Genomic DNA, 14,824 nt, shown 5'->3' on the forward strand with positions numbered 1-14,824 from the left:
CGGTAGTGGATAATAAGTTCATTGTGTCGGTAGTAGGATTGGTGAATGGGTCAGTGTCAGAAAAAAGAAAAGAAGAAGAAAGATAATGGCAAAGAGACAAAAGATAAAAGACAAAAGACAAACATAAATCATATAATACTAGACTCTGAGCACGTGCTCACGTGTGTGCTTATAGACTCTTTTATTTTTTGGATAAATTTTAATTATTTTTTGATCTCTTTACACATAATGTACTAAAAAAATTAAAAATGTGAATCTGGGCTTACTAAACTCAGGAAGACACTTCCCAAATCCAACTCCCACAATACATTCTAACATATATTTAGATCCAGACAACATGAAATAATTACCTCCAGAGATGATGTTGCTTTGTTAGGAATGTAGACTTTATAATGAACTTTAGTAGCCAGGTTGTCAACATGAAGGGACTTCAAAATGGTGGCATATCATTTGTAGCACGGACTTCACGTCCCCTACCCTTTGATTGCAAACTTTTATCTTGAAAACATACAACAACGTTCATTACAGAGGCTACATACAAAAATAGTTGTTGCTATGAAGGATAGGGATAGAGGGAGAACATTATAACTGCTTAATGATAATGGGCGGAAGTTTGAAGTTGTGTTTGTGAGAATTTGTAGACAGATTTTTTTTAAAGCGATAGTTGATCGTAGCTAATCTTATCCAATTGTTAACTTCTTCTTTTTATTTTTTGCTGGGAATATATATATATATATATATATATATATTTTGATAAAATTTTTGTTGGGAATATTGGTGGTTATTTAAGGAATAAGAAAGAATTTTGAACAATTAATTTTTTTAAATAAAAATAAAAGACAATGATTAGAAGTTAAGAGTAAAGCTTCAATTGAAATTAGGAAAAAAAAATATTGAATTCAAATAGGAGAACGTGTAACTGGGATTTGAAGAGGTATGCTAAATTTTAGGAAGATAGGTGAAAGTGGGATTTTTTTTTTTTTTTTTTTTTTTTTTTTTTTTAATTTAGGATATGTATAGGATATGTAAAAAGTGTGTGGAATAGAGATAATGTAGGCAGATTTTTAGGAAAAAAATGTGTCAAACTTTTGAAATTTGTTAAACCGTTTAGCGATAAAAAGTTGTAGACAATTTCATTTTTGCAATTACTTAGAAAAAAATTGAGAAATCCAAGCAGATGAAACCCCTTAAATAGTAGTATAGATAATAAATTGTCACACAAATTTATTAAAATAATAGTGGAAACTCAGAACATTATAGAGATGTTTACAAGGGATCATGATACAAGAATAATATATTGGTCCTCTTTATTTCTTTTTTTTTTTTTAAATTGAAAATTGTACATCTTCTTTGTTTAGGAATAATATATTGGTTCACATGGATCATGATACGGAGAACGAAGGATTTTATTGATTTGGAAAAACATTGGAGTACTATTCTCGAAAAAGGAAGAGATCAGTTGACTGATGCCCAAATAACTGGTTTGAAATTCAGTTCCCTAGATGATGGTGGAGAGTTTTATAACACATATGCAAAGTTGGTTGGGTTTAGTATTCGTAAAGATGAGATAAAGCATAATAAAGATAACATTGTGACCTCTAGAAGATGGGTTTGTGCAAAGGAAGGGTTGCAAATTAGGAAAAATGAGTCCAATGTAAATTGCATGCGTGAGAGACCAAAAACAAGAAGTGGTTGCAAGGCCGCTTTTCGTATTAGGTTTGAACGAAAGTTAGGTGAATGGGTGGTAGGAGAGTTTAAAAGGGAGCATAATCATGACTTAGTTCCGCAATTTGAGACTCAATTTCTCCGTTCACATAGGACTATTAAGGATTCTGATAAGGCTCAGATTATAGCATTGCATAATGTTGGGGTCAAATCAAATCAAATCATGGATCATATGATCCAACAAGCTGGAGGATACGAGAATATAGGGTTCACTTCAAAAGATCTCTACAATTATGTAGCGGCAATTCGCAACAACAATATGCGAGATGGTGATGCTGAATGTGCTTTGGGATATTTACAAGCAAAAGTAGACATGGACTCCTCATTTTTTTTTTAAATACACTGTTGATGAAGAAAGCTATTTGGCTAATCTGTTTTGGACAGATTCTCAAAGTCGTTTAGATTATGCATGTTTTGGAGATGTAGTCGCGTTTGATACAACATATAAGACAAATATATACAAAAAACCCCTTGTTATATTGGTAGGAGTCAACCACCATCGGCAAACTATAGTATTTGGTTTTGGATTATTGGTTGATGAGACCGTTGAAACATATACTTGGGTGTTGCAAAATATGCTTGTAGCAATGAACAATAAGACCCCTATTTCAGTCGTGACAAATGGGGACAAAGCAATGAGTAAAGCTATTAAAACAGTTTTTCCAAAGTCTCGACATCGTTTATGTGTGTGGCATCTTGAAAGGAATGCTTTTGCAAATCTACATGATAAAGTATATGAAAGTTTTATTAGGTGTATGGTACGATATGTTACACCAGATGAATTTGAAGACATGTGGAATAAAATGGTCGACAATCACAATTTACATAACCATGAATGGTTGCATGAAATGTATGCTAAAAAAATGAAATGGGCTGAAGCTTACATGAGAGGTCATTTTTTTTCTGGCTGCAGGAGTACACAACGTTGTGAAGCCATGAATGCATTCTTGAATAGATTTTTGGATAGGAAGACTAGGCTTTATGAGTTGTTCCAGCAAGTTGATAGAGCACTTTCACATATTAGACACAATGAGATGGGGGCAGATTTTTCTTCAAATTATACTGAACCTATTCTGATTACTGGGTTAGCTGAAATAGAGAAACATGCTGCTACTATATTCACAAGGGAGATATTCAGCATGGTTCAAGAAGAATTATTGAATGAACAAAAATTCATTGTGCTTTACTACATAGATAAGGAAGGTTATCGTACGTACACGTTATCTCAGTATGCATCCCCTGACTCAAGATGGGAGGTTGTGTATTGTCAAGCTGATCAATCTATGAAGTGCTCTTGTTTGCTATTTGAGTCATATGGATATCCTTGTGGGCACCTATTTGCTATTATGAAGGTTGAACATTTGAAACAGATTCCACCGACATGTATAATGAACAGATGGCTGAAAACAGCAAAGTCCGACCTGCCTTACAAACTTGAATCCTAAATGTCTCCTGATATCATACGTATGGCACGGTTTAGTGCATTGTCTGCTAGTTGTAGTCAGATGTGTTACTTTGGTTCAAGAACAACACAAGGCTTCGAAGAATTGAAGGTTGAAATAGCAAGGTTGACACGCCGCATGGAAGAACTTTATAATTCAAGTAAAGAAGCTGTTGAAGATGGGATACGCACTGCGTCCAATAAAGCAAACTTAAATGTTCGTGATCCAGCCATTGTCAAGACTAAAGGCGACCATGGTAGCACGAGCAACAGCCACAGCCATGCGAAAGTTAGGCGATGCAGCAGTTGTAAAGATGTTGGACACACAAGGCGCTCATGTCCATCTACACATATTCAACAAGGTGAACATGTTGATGGTGACAACGTCACTGAATCCATGGAACATCCAGCTGTTGGCTCACCTGATTTGGAAACAAATTATTATAATTTTCTTTAATAGTGAAATGTCGATGGGATATTTACTAGACAACATATGAATTTTTTTCTTCCGACTTTTAACTTTTTTGGTTAAACTTCATTTTTGGTTATTGTTATCACATTGTTAGTTTTTGGAATAGAGTTACTGGATTGGAGTTGGTATTAAGTTCATCTTGTTATCACCGGTTCTTTTTAGTTGCTTGCTTTATGTTTTCTAATATGAAAAACTCTTTGAGTACTGATGTTAGAAGCAAACCCCGAGTTCTTAGTCATGTGGCTTAATGGTTAGAAATTTTCTGTTCTAGGTTCTGTTTTTTATTTTGATATTCTAATTCTGTATTCCAGGACTAGTACTGTTAGTTTTATATCTATATTGGGACCATTAATGAATTGCAATGATATTGAAATCCTTATGAGATAGATGTGTATGTATTTCTAGTAATTCATACGTCCTTGGACACTGAAATATTTTTCTCAAGAGGGCCACACGATTATTGGTAGCAATATGATGTTCCACGGTAGCAATATTGTGTATGTATTCCTAACACCATCACTCATAATATTGCAATCTCTGGTCTTGTGAAATCTAATTGTTTAGATAAGGCTATGGATTTATAATATGATCTCATAAGTGGTGATTTTTCTCCCACACCTTTTACATATGGTCCTCTCCTGGATGGACTTTTGAAGTCAGGGAAACCGGAGGAAGCAATACGGTTCTTTGAAGAGATGCTGGATTATGGATGCAAACCTAATTGTGCTATTTACAATGTTCTTATAAATGGATTTGGGAAGACTGGTGACTTGGAAACTGCCTGTAAGTTGTTCAAAAGGATGATCAAAGAAGGTATAAGACCAGACTTGAAGTCTTACACTATTCTTGTGGATTGCCTGTGCATGGCACGGAGAGTTGATGATGCCTTGCATTACTTTGAGGAACTAAAGTTTTCTGGCATTGATCCTGACTTGGTCTCTTACAATCTTATAATTGATGGACTTGGAAGATCACAGAGGTTAGAGGAAGCTCTCTCTCTTTTCAATGGAATGCGAAATAAGGGCATTACTCCTGATCTTTACACTTATAATTCATTAATCTTCAATCTTGGGATTGTTGGAATGGTGGAGCAAGCTGGGAATATGTATGAAGAACTACAACTTATAGGTCTTGAACCTGATGTGTTCACCCATAATGCTCTCATTCGAGGATACTGTACGTCAGGAAACCCAGACCATGCCTATGCAGTCTACAAGAAAATGATGGTTCGGGGCTGCAGCCCTAACAAGGGAACATTTGCACAGCTTCCTAATCAGTCTTGACTTTATTGAGATACTCACGGGGCCACTCAACTGTACATGTTTGGTGATCTCTGTACTTGAGGAATACCAGGTATAACTTTTTTTTCACTCTCCTTGAAGCACTGAAAATCTTCTTTAAATGTCACTAATAAAAGTTTGGCCATCATCTTTTGATGGATCTATATGAGTATGTGTTGGGGTTCTCCCTTTTACTTATGTCTGTTAACTTGGGTTTTTCAGCGATGCTTTACCCTAACAGCAGTAAATGGGTTTGGTCAGTACCAACTGACAATGAATGTTGTGGAAACAACTTTGTCCTTCTATTAGATGTATCTGCAAGGTTGGTGGTAAGAAATATGTCCTGGTATGGAACGGTTTTTATAATATTTGGTCCTAATATAGAAGTTGCTTGTTAGGTCTGTTTGAAGTCTTCTAAAACTTTTGAGCCTGAGAACTGTGAGTATCTTACTTTTGTATGCTATGTATGTAAGATAGTAATGCAATACAGTGATTTTGAAGTGTAACTACTATTTCTTGTGTCATCATTGACCTTGTCATCATTTTGTAAACTAAAACATTACATTTATGTTATACTATGTCTACACCACTTTTACTCTACCAATATCAATTTGGACATATTTTCTCTTCTCCAACCCATTATGTGGTGATTTAAAATAGTATTATTGTGTGTGTGTGTGTGTTTTTTTTCCTTTTTCTTTTTGGAACAAGTATTCATGTTACAGATTATTAAATAGATACATGAATAGTCACATTAAATAGATAATGTGATAAAGGAATTTTTCTCAAAACCTGTTTGGAGGAAAATTCTAATCTTTAATTTAAAATTTTATAGGGACCAATCAAAACATATGTAAATATTGGCATATCGTTGTAGTATGTGCTATTGTAAAGAAGAATCTGTGGATCGCCTGCTGATTTTTGGTCCGGTAGTTCATTTTATGTGGATGTATATGCTTGAGTTGTTTGGGATTGATTGGGTCATGCCAGGTTCAGTTGCAGACTTATTATTTTGTTGGTATCATTGGCTTTGGAAACTTAATTCTAATATTTGGAATTTGGTTCCAGGTTGTTTGATGTGGACTATTTGGACTAAATATAATCGGCGTTCTTTTCAGATACTGAGAAATCTCTGGCTTAGTTGCTAAATTTGTGCCAATGGACTCTCTTTGATTGGTCTCGATGTTGGGGTCTCTTGGATTGTTTTGTTCTTATGGATTTTCTTTTGTCTCTTGGAATAGTTTAGTGATTGTTTGTTCCTATTTGTTTCTGTTTGCTCCTTGTTCATTATTGTGAACTCTGTGTATCTTTCCTTCTATTCATTTTTTAATAATATTTTCTTTCTTATCTATCAAAAAAAAAAAAAAAAAGTGTTTCATATCACTTGAGAAATTATTTGCGCTTAAATAAAGTTTGTTCCCCGGAGCACCGCATCACTCTAGTCCAATGGTCCTCTCAGCCAATAAGAAGCCTTCATCTGTGCTTAAATTTCTGAGTCAGATCCTAATAAAGCATGACAAGGAAAATCCAATTCTGTTTAACACCGTTGGAATGAATGTTTGAGCATTTTCAGAATAGCTCAGAAAAATTTTAATCTCAAAATTCAAATCCAAAGTTCAAATCTGTCTCTGTCGGAGTGTCAGATCACCCTCCTCTCCAAATGATTCCTAATTCTCTCACATCCAAAATTTCAAATCAAACCCAGCAACCCAAGTATGGGTTCCGCAAGGTCAGTCAAAGTAGCTGAGACAAGCCCAAGCTTTCAAGTCCATCTCCAGTTTTTGAGCGTATCAGTATCGGCACTCCCATTTACTGAGGTTAGTGATTTGCTTGGTCTTATTTTTTATCCTTGATTTGTGGATGCAGTTTTTTTAGTCTTTGTCGGGGTGTTTGGTTGTTGAGAAAATGTGGCTGTTGGTTAGTGAAGGTAATTGGGTTTTCCCCTCCTTGAAGATTGTTTATTTTGTTGGGAGTGGGTTGTGCACATTTGGATCTTTGTTTGGTGATAGAATTTAAGGAAGCGAAAAGGAATTCAGACTTCGAATATTAGATCTTTTATTTGTTTTGATCTAGGGAACCAAGTTTCTATCGGATTATGGAACTGAAACAAGCATCACCATATGGGTATAGTGATAGATGGAATACAAAATAAGAAAAATAGTATGTTTAGTTGAGGCAATCAAATTTTGGTAGCTTCAATTTTCTTAGCAATGGTGTAGATAATTAAATGCTTTGAATCACTGTACATACATGATAATCATATGCAAAGATTTTCATCCTTGTGCGAGGTTGAATTCTTCCCTCTAATCTTGCTTCTTTGGTTTTTGTCGATTTTTCCCTGCACCTTCTGACCAACTTAGGAGTAGATTTATTTTAAAATTGCAATCACATATTGAGATTCATTTTTCCTTGTTCTTATTGAGTGTTGGATACTCATAGCACATGTATTCTATATAGTCAACGAATTAGGTATGTCTCAAATGAAATTTTGATGTGAATTCATTCAAAAGTTCTATATGAATAGTACATACTTCAGATAGTATTGCATTTATAAAGAATGAGTTCATCAAGTTTATGGAATTTTCTTATCAGCTAGTATTCTTAGGCTTGTTGTTATGATTTATCATGTATCTCTAAATTCATTTGCTGCATTAGAATATAGAAAACTGGTTTGGAATTTTATTTGTTGTAGAAGTTTCTGCAATATACTTTGCAATTTGACTTCTTTTTACATGTCAAACTTCTAGTCTTGACTAAGAGCACCAGTAAAAGTTTATGGGCCTAAGGTAGCTCCATTTGTTAAGCCAATAACTATACTTGATGTAACAAAGGAAAATAGACTTTTGTCTAAGCTTTCACGATACTAGTTGAGCCCACCTCTCTGTAGGGTCTCAGAGAAGGGTATGCTCCCGATTGTTTTGTTTTGAGTTCTCTTAGTGTCATGCTTCTCCATGTCATATATATATATATATATATATATATATATATATAGAACGGTATAGAAGTTGATGACTTTGATTTTTTGTATTTTCAAACTTTGTTATTTTAAAATTTTAATACTTTATAATGGAAAGAAAGTTGTCTATCAGGCTCATCAAAGATGGGAGCACTCTAAGTATGATAGGGGTCATCCAATGCCATGATAATGTGCCCGTGATTATTCAACCAGTAGAGCCTATCTCAACAGGCTTCCAGTGGATAAATTGTCTCTTCCCTACCTATGCTGCAGGACAAATTTTGACGTGGGATGATAATCAATATCTGATATGGTTCTGGTTGCATTTCATCGAATGTTTTTATGATGTTCCAAGTAAAATATTTGGAGGACAGAACCGAAAAGAATATGCTACACTGCCTGGTCACTCTGTTTTTTCATGTCCAAAGTTTAAGTTGCAAAGTATGAAGCTGAAGATTGTCTTGGAAGAGATGTAGAGAATGGATCTGAAGATTGTGTAATAATCAATAAACTCTACCTAGAGGTTAAGATTCCATAAGGATTCTAATTGCTAATGGAGATAATGGGGAAAAACGATTTCCACTAGCAAGAAGCTAGAAGATGTGTTGTGAGGAAGTAGCACATTTTGATTTTTGCTAATTTCATATGTAAATAAGTAAATTCAATTTCCCTAAGTAGTTCAGAAAAGTTTGTTACTCCCAATTCCGGCTTGGAATGTAGAATTATCAGTATTATGTTTTAATATTTGGCTATATTTGTTTGTTTATAGAGATCCCATCAATGTCCATATTCTATTTCTTTTCATGAATGTACAACAAAGCTCATACTATTTCTTCTCATCAAATGTCCATCCTCTCCCTAAATATAAAGTTCATTTGCTTCCCGATCTCTCCTTTGTGGAAGATGAGGGTTCCTGCTATGGTCATCTGATCAGTTAAAATACAGAGTAGGGGCCAAATGAAATGAAGAGCTCAAACTATCACTACATAATACATACGCAAAAAAATTTTAGGCTTCAAGCCTTCGAGTTCTCTTTCCCCTTCATATAATCATTACATCTAAAATTATAATCATTGTGATCAATTTGAACCAAAAGTTACCTATCAAAAAAAAAAAAAAAAAATTGAACCAAAAGTTACCGGATATATACAAGGACTTATCATTCATCACCAAAGTAAATTGCTTCTGCAGTCCCTCCCCAGGAAATAATGATAACAAAGTAAATCAAACATGAGATTGCATGATGAGTTGACATCATTAATGATGATAACATTATGTTACAAACCCATAATCAAGAATGCAATTGGACCATTAAGAATTTTTTTTTTTTTTAATTGCTAAGAAATCATAGGAGAGAGAATAAAAGAAAAAAACTTCAATTCTTCGTGACATTCCAGGTCTTGGCAATTAAATAATATACATGCATAAGATAAGAAGTTGGAAATAAAGACAATTATATTGATCTTATCAAAGGGTGTTCCACAGTTTTCATCTATACTTTCGGTCTTAATCCCAACTACATTGTTAATCACAATAATAACCGCTCATCACTACAATTTTTCAATTTTTCATCTCAAAATGCATTTTCAAGGCCAAATCAACCTCTTCATTCTTGCCAAGACAATCCAGGAGTATGTTGAAAGTTATTGTGTTTGGAGGACACCCATGCCTAGTCATGCTCTCAAACAACTCCATGGCTTTTTGGACTTCACCCTTCTTCCCTAGCCCATCTAATAATGTATTGTAGGTCACAACTGTAGGAGCAAGCTTCATGTCCTTTATTCTGCAAAACATTTGCCATGCTTCCTCAACCCGGTTAGCCTTGTAAAGTGTGTCAATCAAAGAATTAATTACAATAACATCTGGTTCACATTCGTTTTCCATCATCTCAGAGAGTAATTTAATGGCTTCATCTACTTGGCCCAGCTTACTGTGGCACTTCATCATCATGTTATAAGTTACTGAATTTGGAGCAATCCCACTATTTTTAAGCCCATTAAATATATCTGTTGCTTCTCCAAGCCTACCCATTTCAGCAAGGCTGTATAAAGATGCATTACAAACAACAACATTAGGAACAATTCCTCGAATTTTCATTTCCTGAAAGGTTTGAAAAGCTTTGGTAGGATCACCTGACTTTCCATAGTAGTCAATGAAAAGTATATATGTATAAGCAGTAGGTTCAACTCCCAAAGATCCCGTATCACTGAAAAGCTTCAATGCCTCATCCAACCTACTTACCCTTAAAAGTCCACAAATCAAAGTATTATAGGTATGAAGATTTGGTGAGATCCCTTGCTTCTTCATAACATCCAATATGCTAAATGCTTTGTCAACATTCCCAGCTTTGCATAAGGCATCAACAAATATGGTAAAAGTAACAACATCAGGAGCATAACCATCCACTTCCATTTCACTCCAAATTTCTTTAAACGTTTCCAAGTCTCCGGAGTCACTAAACTTGTTCAGCAAAGTAATGTAGGTTACTCGGTCGGGCTTATGACGGGTAGCTTTCATCTTTGCAAATAATTGCTTGGCATTATCAAGTTTCCCCACATTACAAAGAGCATCTAGGATAATTGTGTAAGTAACAACATCAGGTCCACATCCCTCATCATCCATTCTCTTAAGAATTGCATACACTTCATCAAATTTCCCAGCCCTTCCAAGTGCTCTAATGCATATAGTGAATGTGTATATATTTGGCCTCAACCCCAAACTTTCCATCTCTTTTAACAAATCCATTATGGTTTCAATATCCCTTCTCTTCCCCAATGCCACCATAAGCGCCGAGTAAGTCTTCAAACTAGGCTTATTTCCTTCGGAGACTGCTCTTCTATAAACCTCCAAAGCCTCCCTACAAAACCCAGATTGAAGTACATAAACAAATAGACTAAAAGCTGATAAGAAAATGTTGTTGGCAAGCTAAATCATCTTAGTAGAAATCTTAGAATGCAAGTCAGAAGCACCTAAACAATTGTAGTGACTAGTGACACAAATGAACATCTTAAAAAATGATGAAAGTTAGGGCCATATGAGATCTTATGCCATAAAAAAAATGAACCTATTTTGCCAAAATAAACAGTGGGTAATGGACCTTTTCAGTTATCAGGTACAAAAACTGCAAAATGCAGTTTTCTTTGAAGACCATCCTAACATTCATTTCTTTACTTCTCAATTACATCTACTTCTACCAAATCCATGTAGTTAAATCTTTCTAGAACATCCCAGAGAGGCATCATTATTCTTTTGTAGAATAACATAAATTCCTAAGACAAACTTTCCAAGTCCCAACACTTAAGGAAAAAGTTTTTAGTGAAAGACCTTATATGCCCCTTATAATATTGCTTCAAAAACAAAATATTCACTTAAGACTCTTAGACTTTAGAGCCTATAAACATGCAACAAAGGAACCCTTTTATACATTTCATCTTCTAGATAAGTACGACCAGGGCTTTCAAGTTGTTTGAAATCAAGGTATCAACACTATACAAAGTCTCTTAAACTGCGATGGTTGTTGACAAATATATATATGCATCTTAGCATCCTCACCAATCAAACAACATAAATTGATATCTAAAAACATGCAGAACTCACATAAACAAGGGTAGTGCAACTCACGAAATTCAATCTCCCTTTCAATCAAATATAAAATTCAATAAATTGTAGCATTTTCCAAAAAATTCAATTATCAAATTATACAAATCAATGTCATTCCAATGACCGAAAAATATCTTGTAGTGTAGTTTTTCTAGCATTTTCTATTATTTTTGAATGTTGTTCATTTTCCATTGAAAGCACTAGACTTGATGCCAACTTGTATCGAATACGTTTCGACCAACTCTCCTAAAAAAAGTAGACATTGTTGATGAATAAGAGGCTTAAGCAAATTATGCGAAAACTGTAAAATATACTTCCAATAAATATATTACCATCAAGGTTAGATTCTGTTTGATAATTTTTGTATGCATGTGCTTAATAACATACATGCCGCAATCATACCTGAAATATGAAAACAGTTAAAATATAAAAAAACCTACAGATTCACGTAAAAGTTATCTGTATGTGCAAATCTACAATTTAGTACATACCCATTATCTTGTATAGGATCCAACGGGGGTGATTTCAATGGAAATTTGGTAATACTATTAGTATAGCTGTCTTTCTCTAGATAACTCAATAACTTATCGAGACCTTTTATCTATCGCAAAGTGAGATTATAAGCAATTATTAAGTACAAAACTTAAGAAAACCACATATCAAAATTATTATTGAAATCAATAGAAAAAGATACAGTACCACTGTTTGCACGTTTTTTATTCGAATGTCTTGCCTCGTTGTGCTTGGCAAAGAGTCCAATATATGAATACATTTTTTTCTTGAACTAAAGTCAATGACACATAAGTACCAGTGACTATTATTGTCATTCATAGGGATATAAATCTACAAGTACAAACAAATAATGTATTAGCATGTGTTAATTTAAAATACACAAGTGTGTTAAGTAAATTTACCTGTTCACAACACATCAATCTTGACATATACTTGTCATCGTCCCTATACGTCCTTTTAAACCATTCCAGTGTGGGATTACCATCTTCTTCAATCATTTTTTGCTACAAACATATATATATATATATATATATATAGAAATAACTAAGGAATGAAATACTATAAGCACAACCCGAAACATATATAAAAAATGAAAAGTAATATGTTAATTAAATACTATATGCACAACCAAAAATAATTAAGCAAACTTACCGAGAAATGTGTTGGCAAATGCCACGCATATAGTTGTCCATACTTTTTCTCTTCCAAAGTCATCATGCAAATGGTCAAGTTAATAATCTAGCATAAAATATTATTGTTAGAATTAGTGAATAAATAAATAAAATTAATATTATATTTTCCTATTTTAATTTCATAAACTAACCTGACTGCTAATCCATTGGTTAGGGAGCAATGAAAAAAAAGCCGCACGATCACCATACTCATATTTCATGCTAGCAAGAACTTCACTGAACATTATTCATTAACATATTATTTAGTTAGATCTTATTCAAAAAATGCATTAATATTAATTTCTATATTGTAGGAACCAGGTGTAAGACTTCTGGGCCTTAGAACACTTGAGCTTACAATTTATTTGTAGTGGGCTTGAGAATTTCCTACTATGGGTCGTTCCCGGCAGAGAGACTCAAAACAACGCTCAGTTGATATTCACTCACTTGACTATTTTCTCTCAAATTTTCTGAACCCTTTCTTCTCCCAACTTTCTTCTATTTATAGCCAAGGTTAGTGGGGAGATTATGATTACAGTCACCGTTTGTGCTATTGAAGGTCCAATATTATTTGATTTAAGTGGTTGTTTAGGTGAGAGGGCGGTGCTGCATTTATGATCTTGGAACTTGATTTCTTCTGGACCGATTATGTTCGGCAACCCAGTCTCCCGTGCATACCACATTTTCCTGGGAATGATTCGTATACTTGACCGGGAACGTTTGACCGATCACCTCTTGGAACTCAATGCCCTACACTTGTCTGTGTATTTAAGGAAGCTCCAAGAAGGGCGTAGGATAACTGGACCTTTCTGCTGGGCCTGCGCCCAAAGCCAGTATGGGACTGGGCCCAGGGCCTGTATGGGCCTGGGATCTCGGTGCCGTACATATATATAAACAAAAATGACAAACCTCCCATCTAGATCCTTATTGAAAATATAATTGCATATGATCTTCTCCAATTCAGTAAATGGTGCGAACTCATTGATACTCTCCTCATCAACCAGTCTAGATTCCTAAAACAATATAGTATATAATAATTAACATAGGAAAATATGTTGTATTTACACCCTAATTTATTAATGTACACATTAAAGGATTCACCTGAGACGTATCTTTGATTTTTTTCATCTTTTTCAAATTCGGAACTACAACTTGGGAGGTGACAATTGGGCTACGTTTTAGAGATTTAGTGACTTTACTCTTGGCAGAATGTGTAACACATGATGCAATAATTCTATTGTTATGTGGGAAAGTTAATTGTAGCATATCCACATCCTGCACAATATATAACAAATAAACAAAATTAAAAAATTGTGTAGCTAATAGAAATTCTAAACTATTTTAAAATAATTAACTAGCAAGTATTGTGCTGCTTACCACATTACGAGATAGGACTGTTTTGCTACCAGGTTCTTTAATGGATTTGCTTAGCCCAACCATGTGAACATTACGGTCATTCTCTATTGTGTCTTGTATTGGAGATGATGACACCATCTTAAATTCTCTTTTAATGGGTACTGTATCATCTTGGTGCATTTTGTCTTGAACTGGAGATGTAGACTTTTTCTTAGATTCTTTTTTAACATGAACTGTATCATCTTGGTCCATTTTGTCTTGGACTGGAGATGTAGACTCTTTCTTAAGCAGCACCTTTGTCTCATTTTTAAGCTCTTCTACAATATCATTTAGGTCCAAATCAATGGTATGTCCAGTATGTTCCCTTTTTGCTACATTCTTTAACTCCAAACAAATAGGTTTGGATGTATCATCTTGGTGCCTTTTGTCTTGAACTGGAAATGTAGACTCTTTCTTAGATTCTTTTTTAACATGAACTGTATCATCGTGGTTCATTTTTTCTTGGACTAGAGATGTAGACTCTTTCTTAGGCAGAACCTTTGTCTCATTTTTAAGGTCTTCTACAATATCATTTAGGTCCAAATCAATGGTATGTCCAGTACATTCCCTTTTTGCTACATTCTTTAACTCCAAAACAATCTCATTCTTAAATGTTTCCATATTGTTTGCAATGACATTCTTCAACTCCAAAACAATATCTTTCTTAAATGTTTCCATATTTTTTGCAATGACATTCATGGTGTTATGCAAAACTAGCATATCATCTCTAATACTTGTTAATGATTGCTCAAATCTATGAGTTGCTTCATC

General features: G+C 34.3%; 5 protein-coding genes across 5 annotated transcripts; 2 read left to right on the forward strand and 3 right to left on the reverse strand.

Annotated features, from left to right (window-relative positions):
* The first annotated feature begins 1,384 nt into the window (after positions 1-1,384).
* On the forward strand, positions 1,385-3,170 carry LOC115986122 (protein FAR1-RELATED SEQUENCE 5-like). The gene is made up of 2 exons (XM_031108979.1): positions 1,385-2,006; positions 2,110-3,170. The coding sequence occupies exons 1-2, from the start codon at positions 1,385-1,387 to the stop codon at positions 3,168-3,170; spliced, it is 1,683 nt and encodes a 560-aa protein (XP_030964839.1).
* On the forward strand, positions 3,171-4,921 carry LOC115986123 (pentatricopeptide repeat-containing protein At4g31850, chloroplastic-like). The gene is made up of 2 exons (XM_031108980.1): positions 3,171-3,578; positions 4,295-4,921. The coding sequence occupies exons 1-2, from the start codon at positions 3,171-3,173 to the stop codon at positions 4,919-4,921; spliced, it is 1,035 nt and encodes a 344-aa protein (XP_030964840.1).
* Positions 4,922-9,311: 4,390 nt separating this feature from the next.
* Positions 9,312-11,113, reverse strand: LOC115986124 (pentatricopeptide repeat-containing protein At4g31850, chloroplastic-like). Its single transcript, XM_031108981.1, has 2 exons — positions 11,057-11,113; positions 9,312-10,799 (listed from the first exon to the last, which is right to left on the reverse strand). Exons 1-2 carry the CDS (start codon positions 11,111-11,113, stop codon positions 9,435-9,437), a joined length of 1,422 nt encoding a protein of 473 aa, XP_030964841.1. The 3' UTR covers positions 9,312-9,434.
* A 439-nt stretch (positions 11,114-11,552) lies between these two features.
* On the reverse strand, positions 11,553-13,713 carry LOC115986719 (ubiquitin-like-specific protease ESD4). Its single transcript, XM_031109987.1, has 8 exons — positions 13,568-13,713; positions 12,811-12,895; positions 12,639-12,725; positions 12,389-12,490; positions 12,174-12,317; positions 11,966-12,075; positions 11,807-11,876; positions 11,553-11,720 (listed from the first exon to the last, which is right to left on the reverse strand). The coding sequence occupies exons 2-8, from the start codon at positions 12,877-12,879 to the stop codon at positions 11,586-11,588; spliced, it is 717 nt and encodes a 238-aa protein (XP_030965847.1). The 5' UTR covers positions 12,880-12,895; positions 13,568-13,713; the 3' UTR covers positions 11,553-11,585.
* On the reverse strand, positions 13,401-14,752 carry LOC115986125. Its single transcript, XM_031108982.1, has 4 exons — positions 14,036-14,752; positions 13,760-13,933; positions 13,568-13,671; positions 13,401-13,476 (listed from the first exon to the last, which is right to left on the reverse strand). The coding sequence occupies exons 1-4, from the start codon at positions 14,750-14,752 to the stop codon at positions 13,401-13,403; spliced, it is 1,071 nt and encodes a 356-aa protein (XP_030964842.1).
* Between the last annotated feature and the right edge of the window lie 72 nt (positions 14,753-14,824).

Source organism: Quercus lobata, chromosome 4 (genome assembly GCF_001633185.2).
Source record: "Quercus lobata isolate SW786 chromosome 4, ValleyOak3.0 Primary Assembly, whole genome shotgun sequence".
Classification (NCBI taxonomy): Eukaryota; Viridiplantae; Streptophyta; class Magnoliopsida; order Fagales; family Fagaceae; genus Quercus; species Quercus lobata.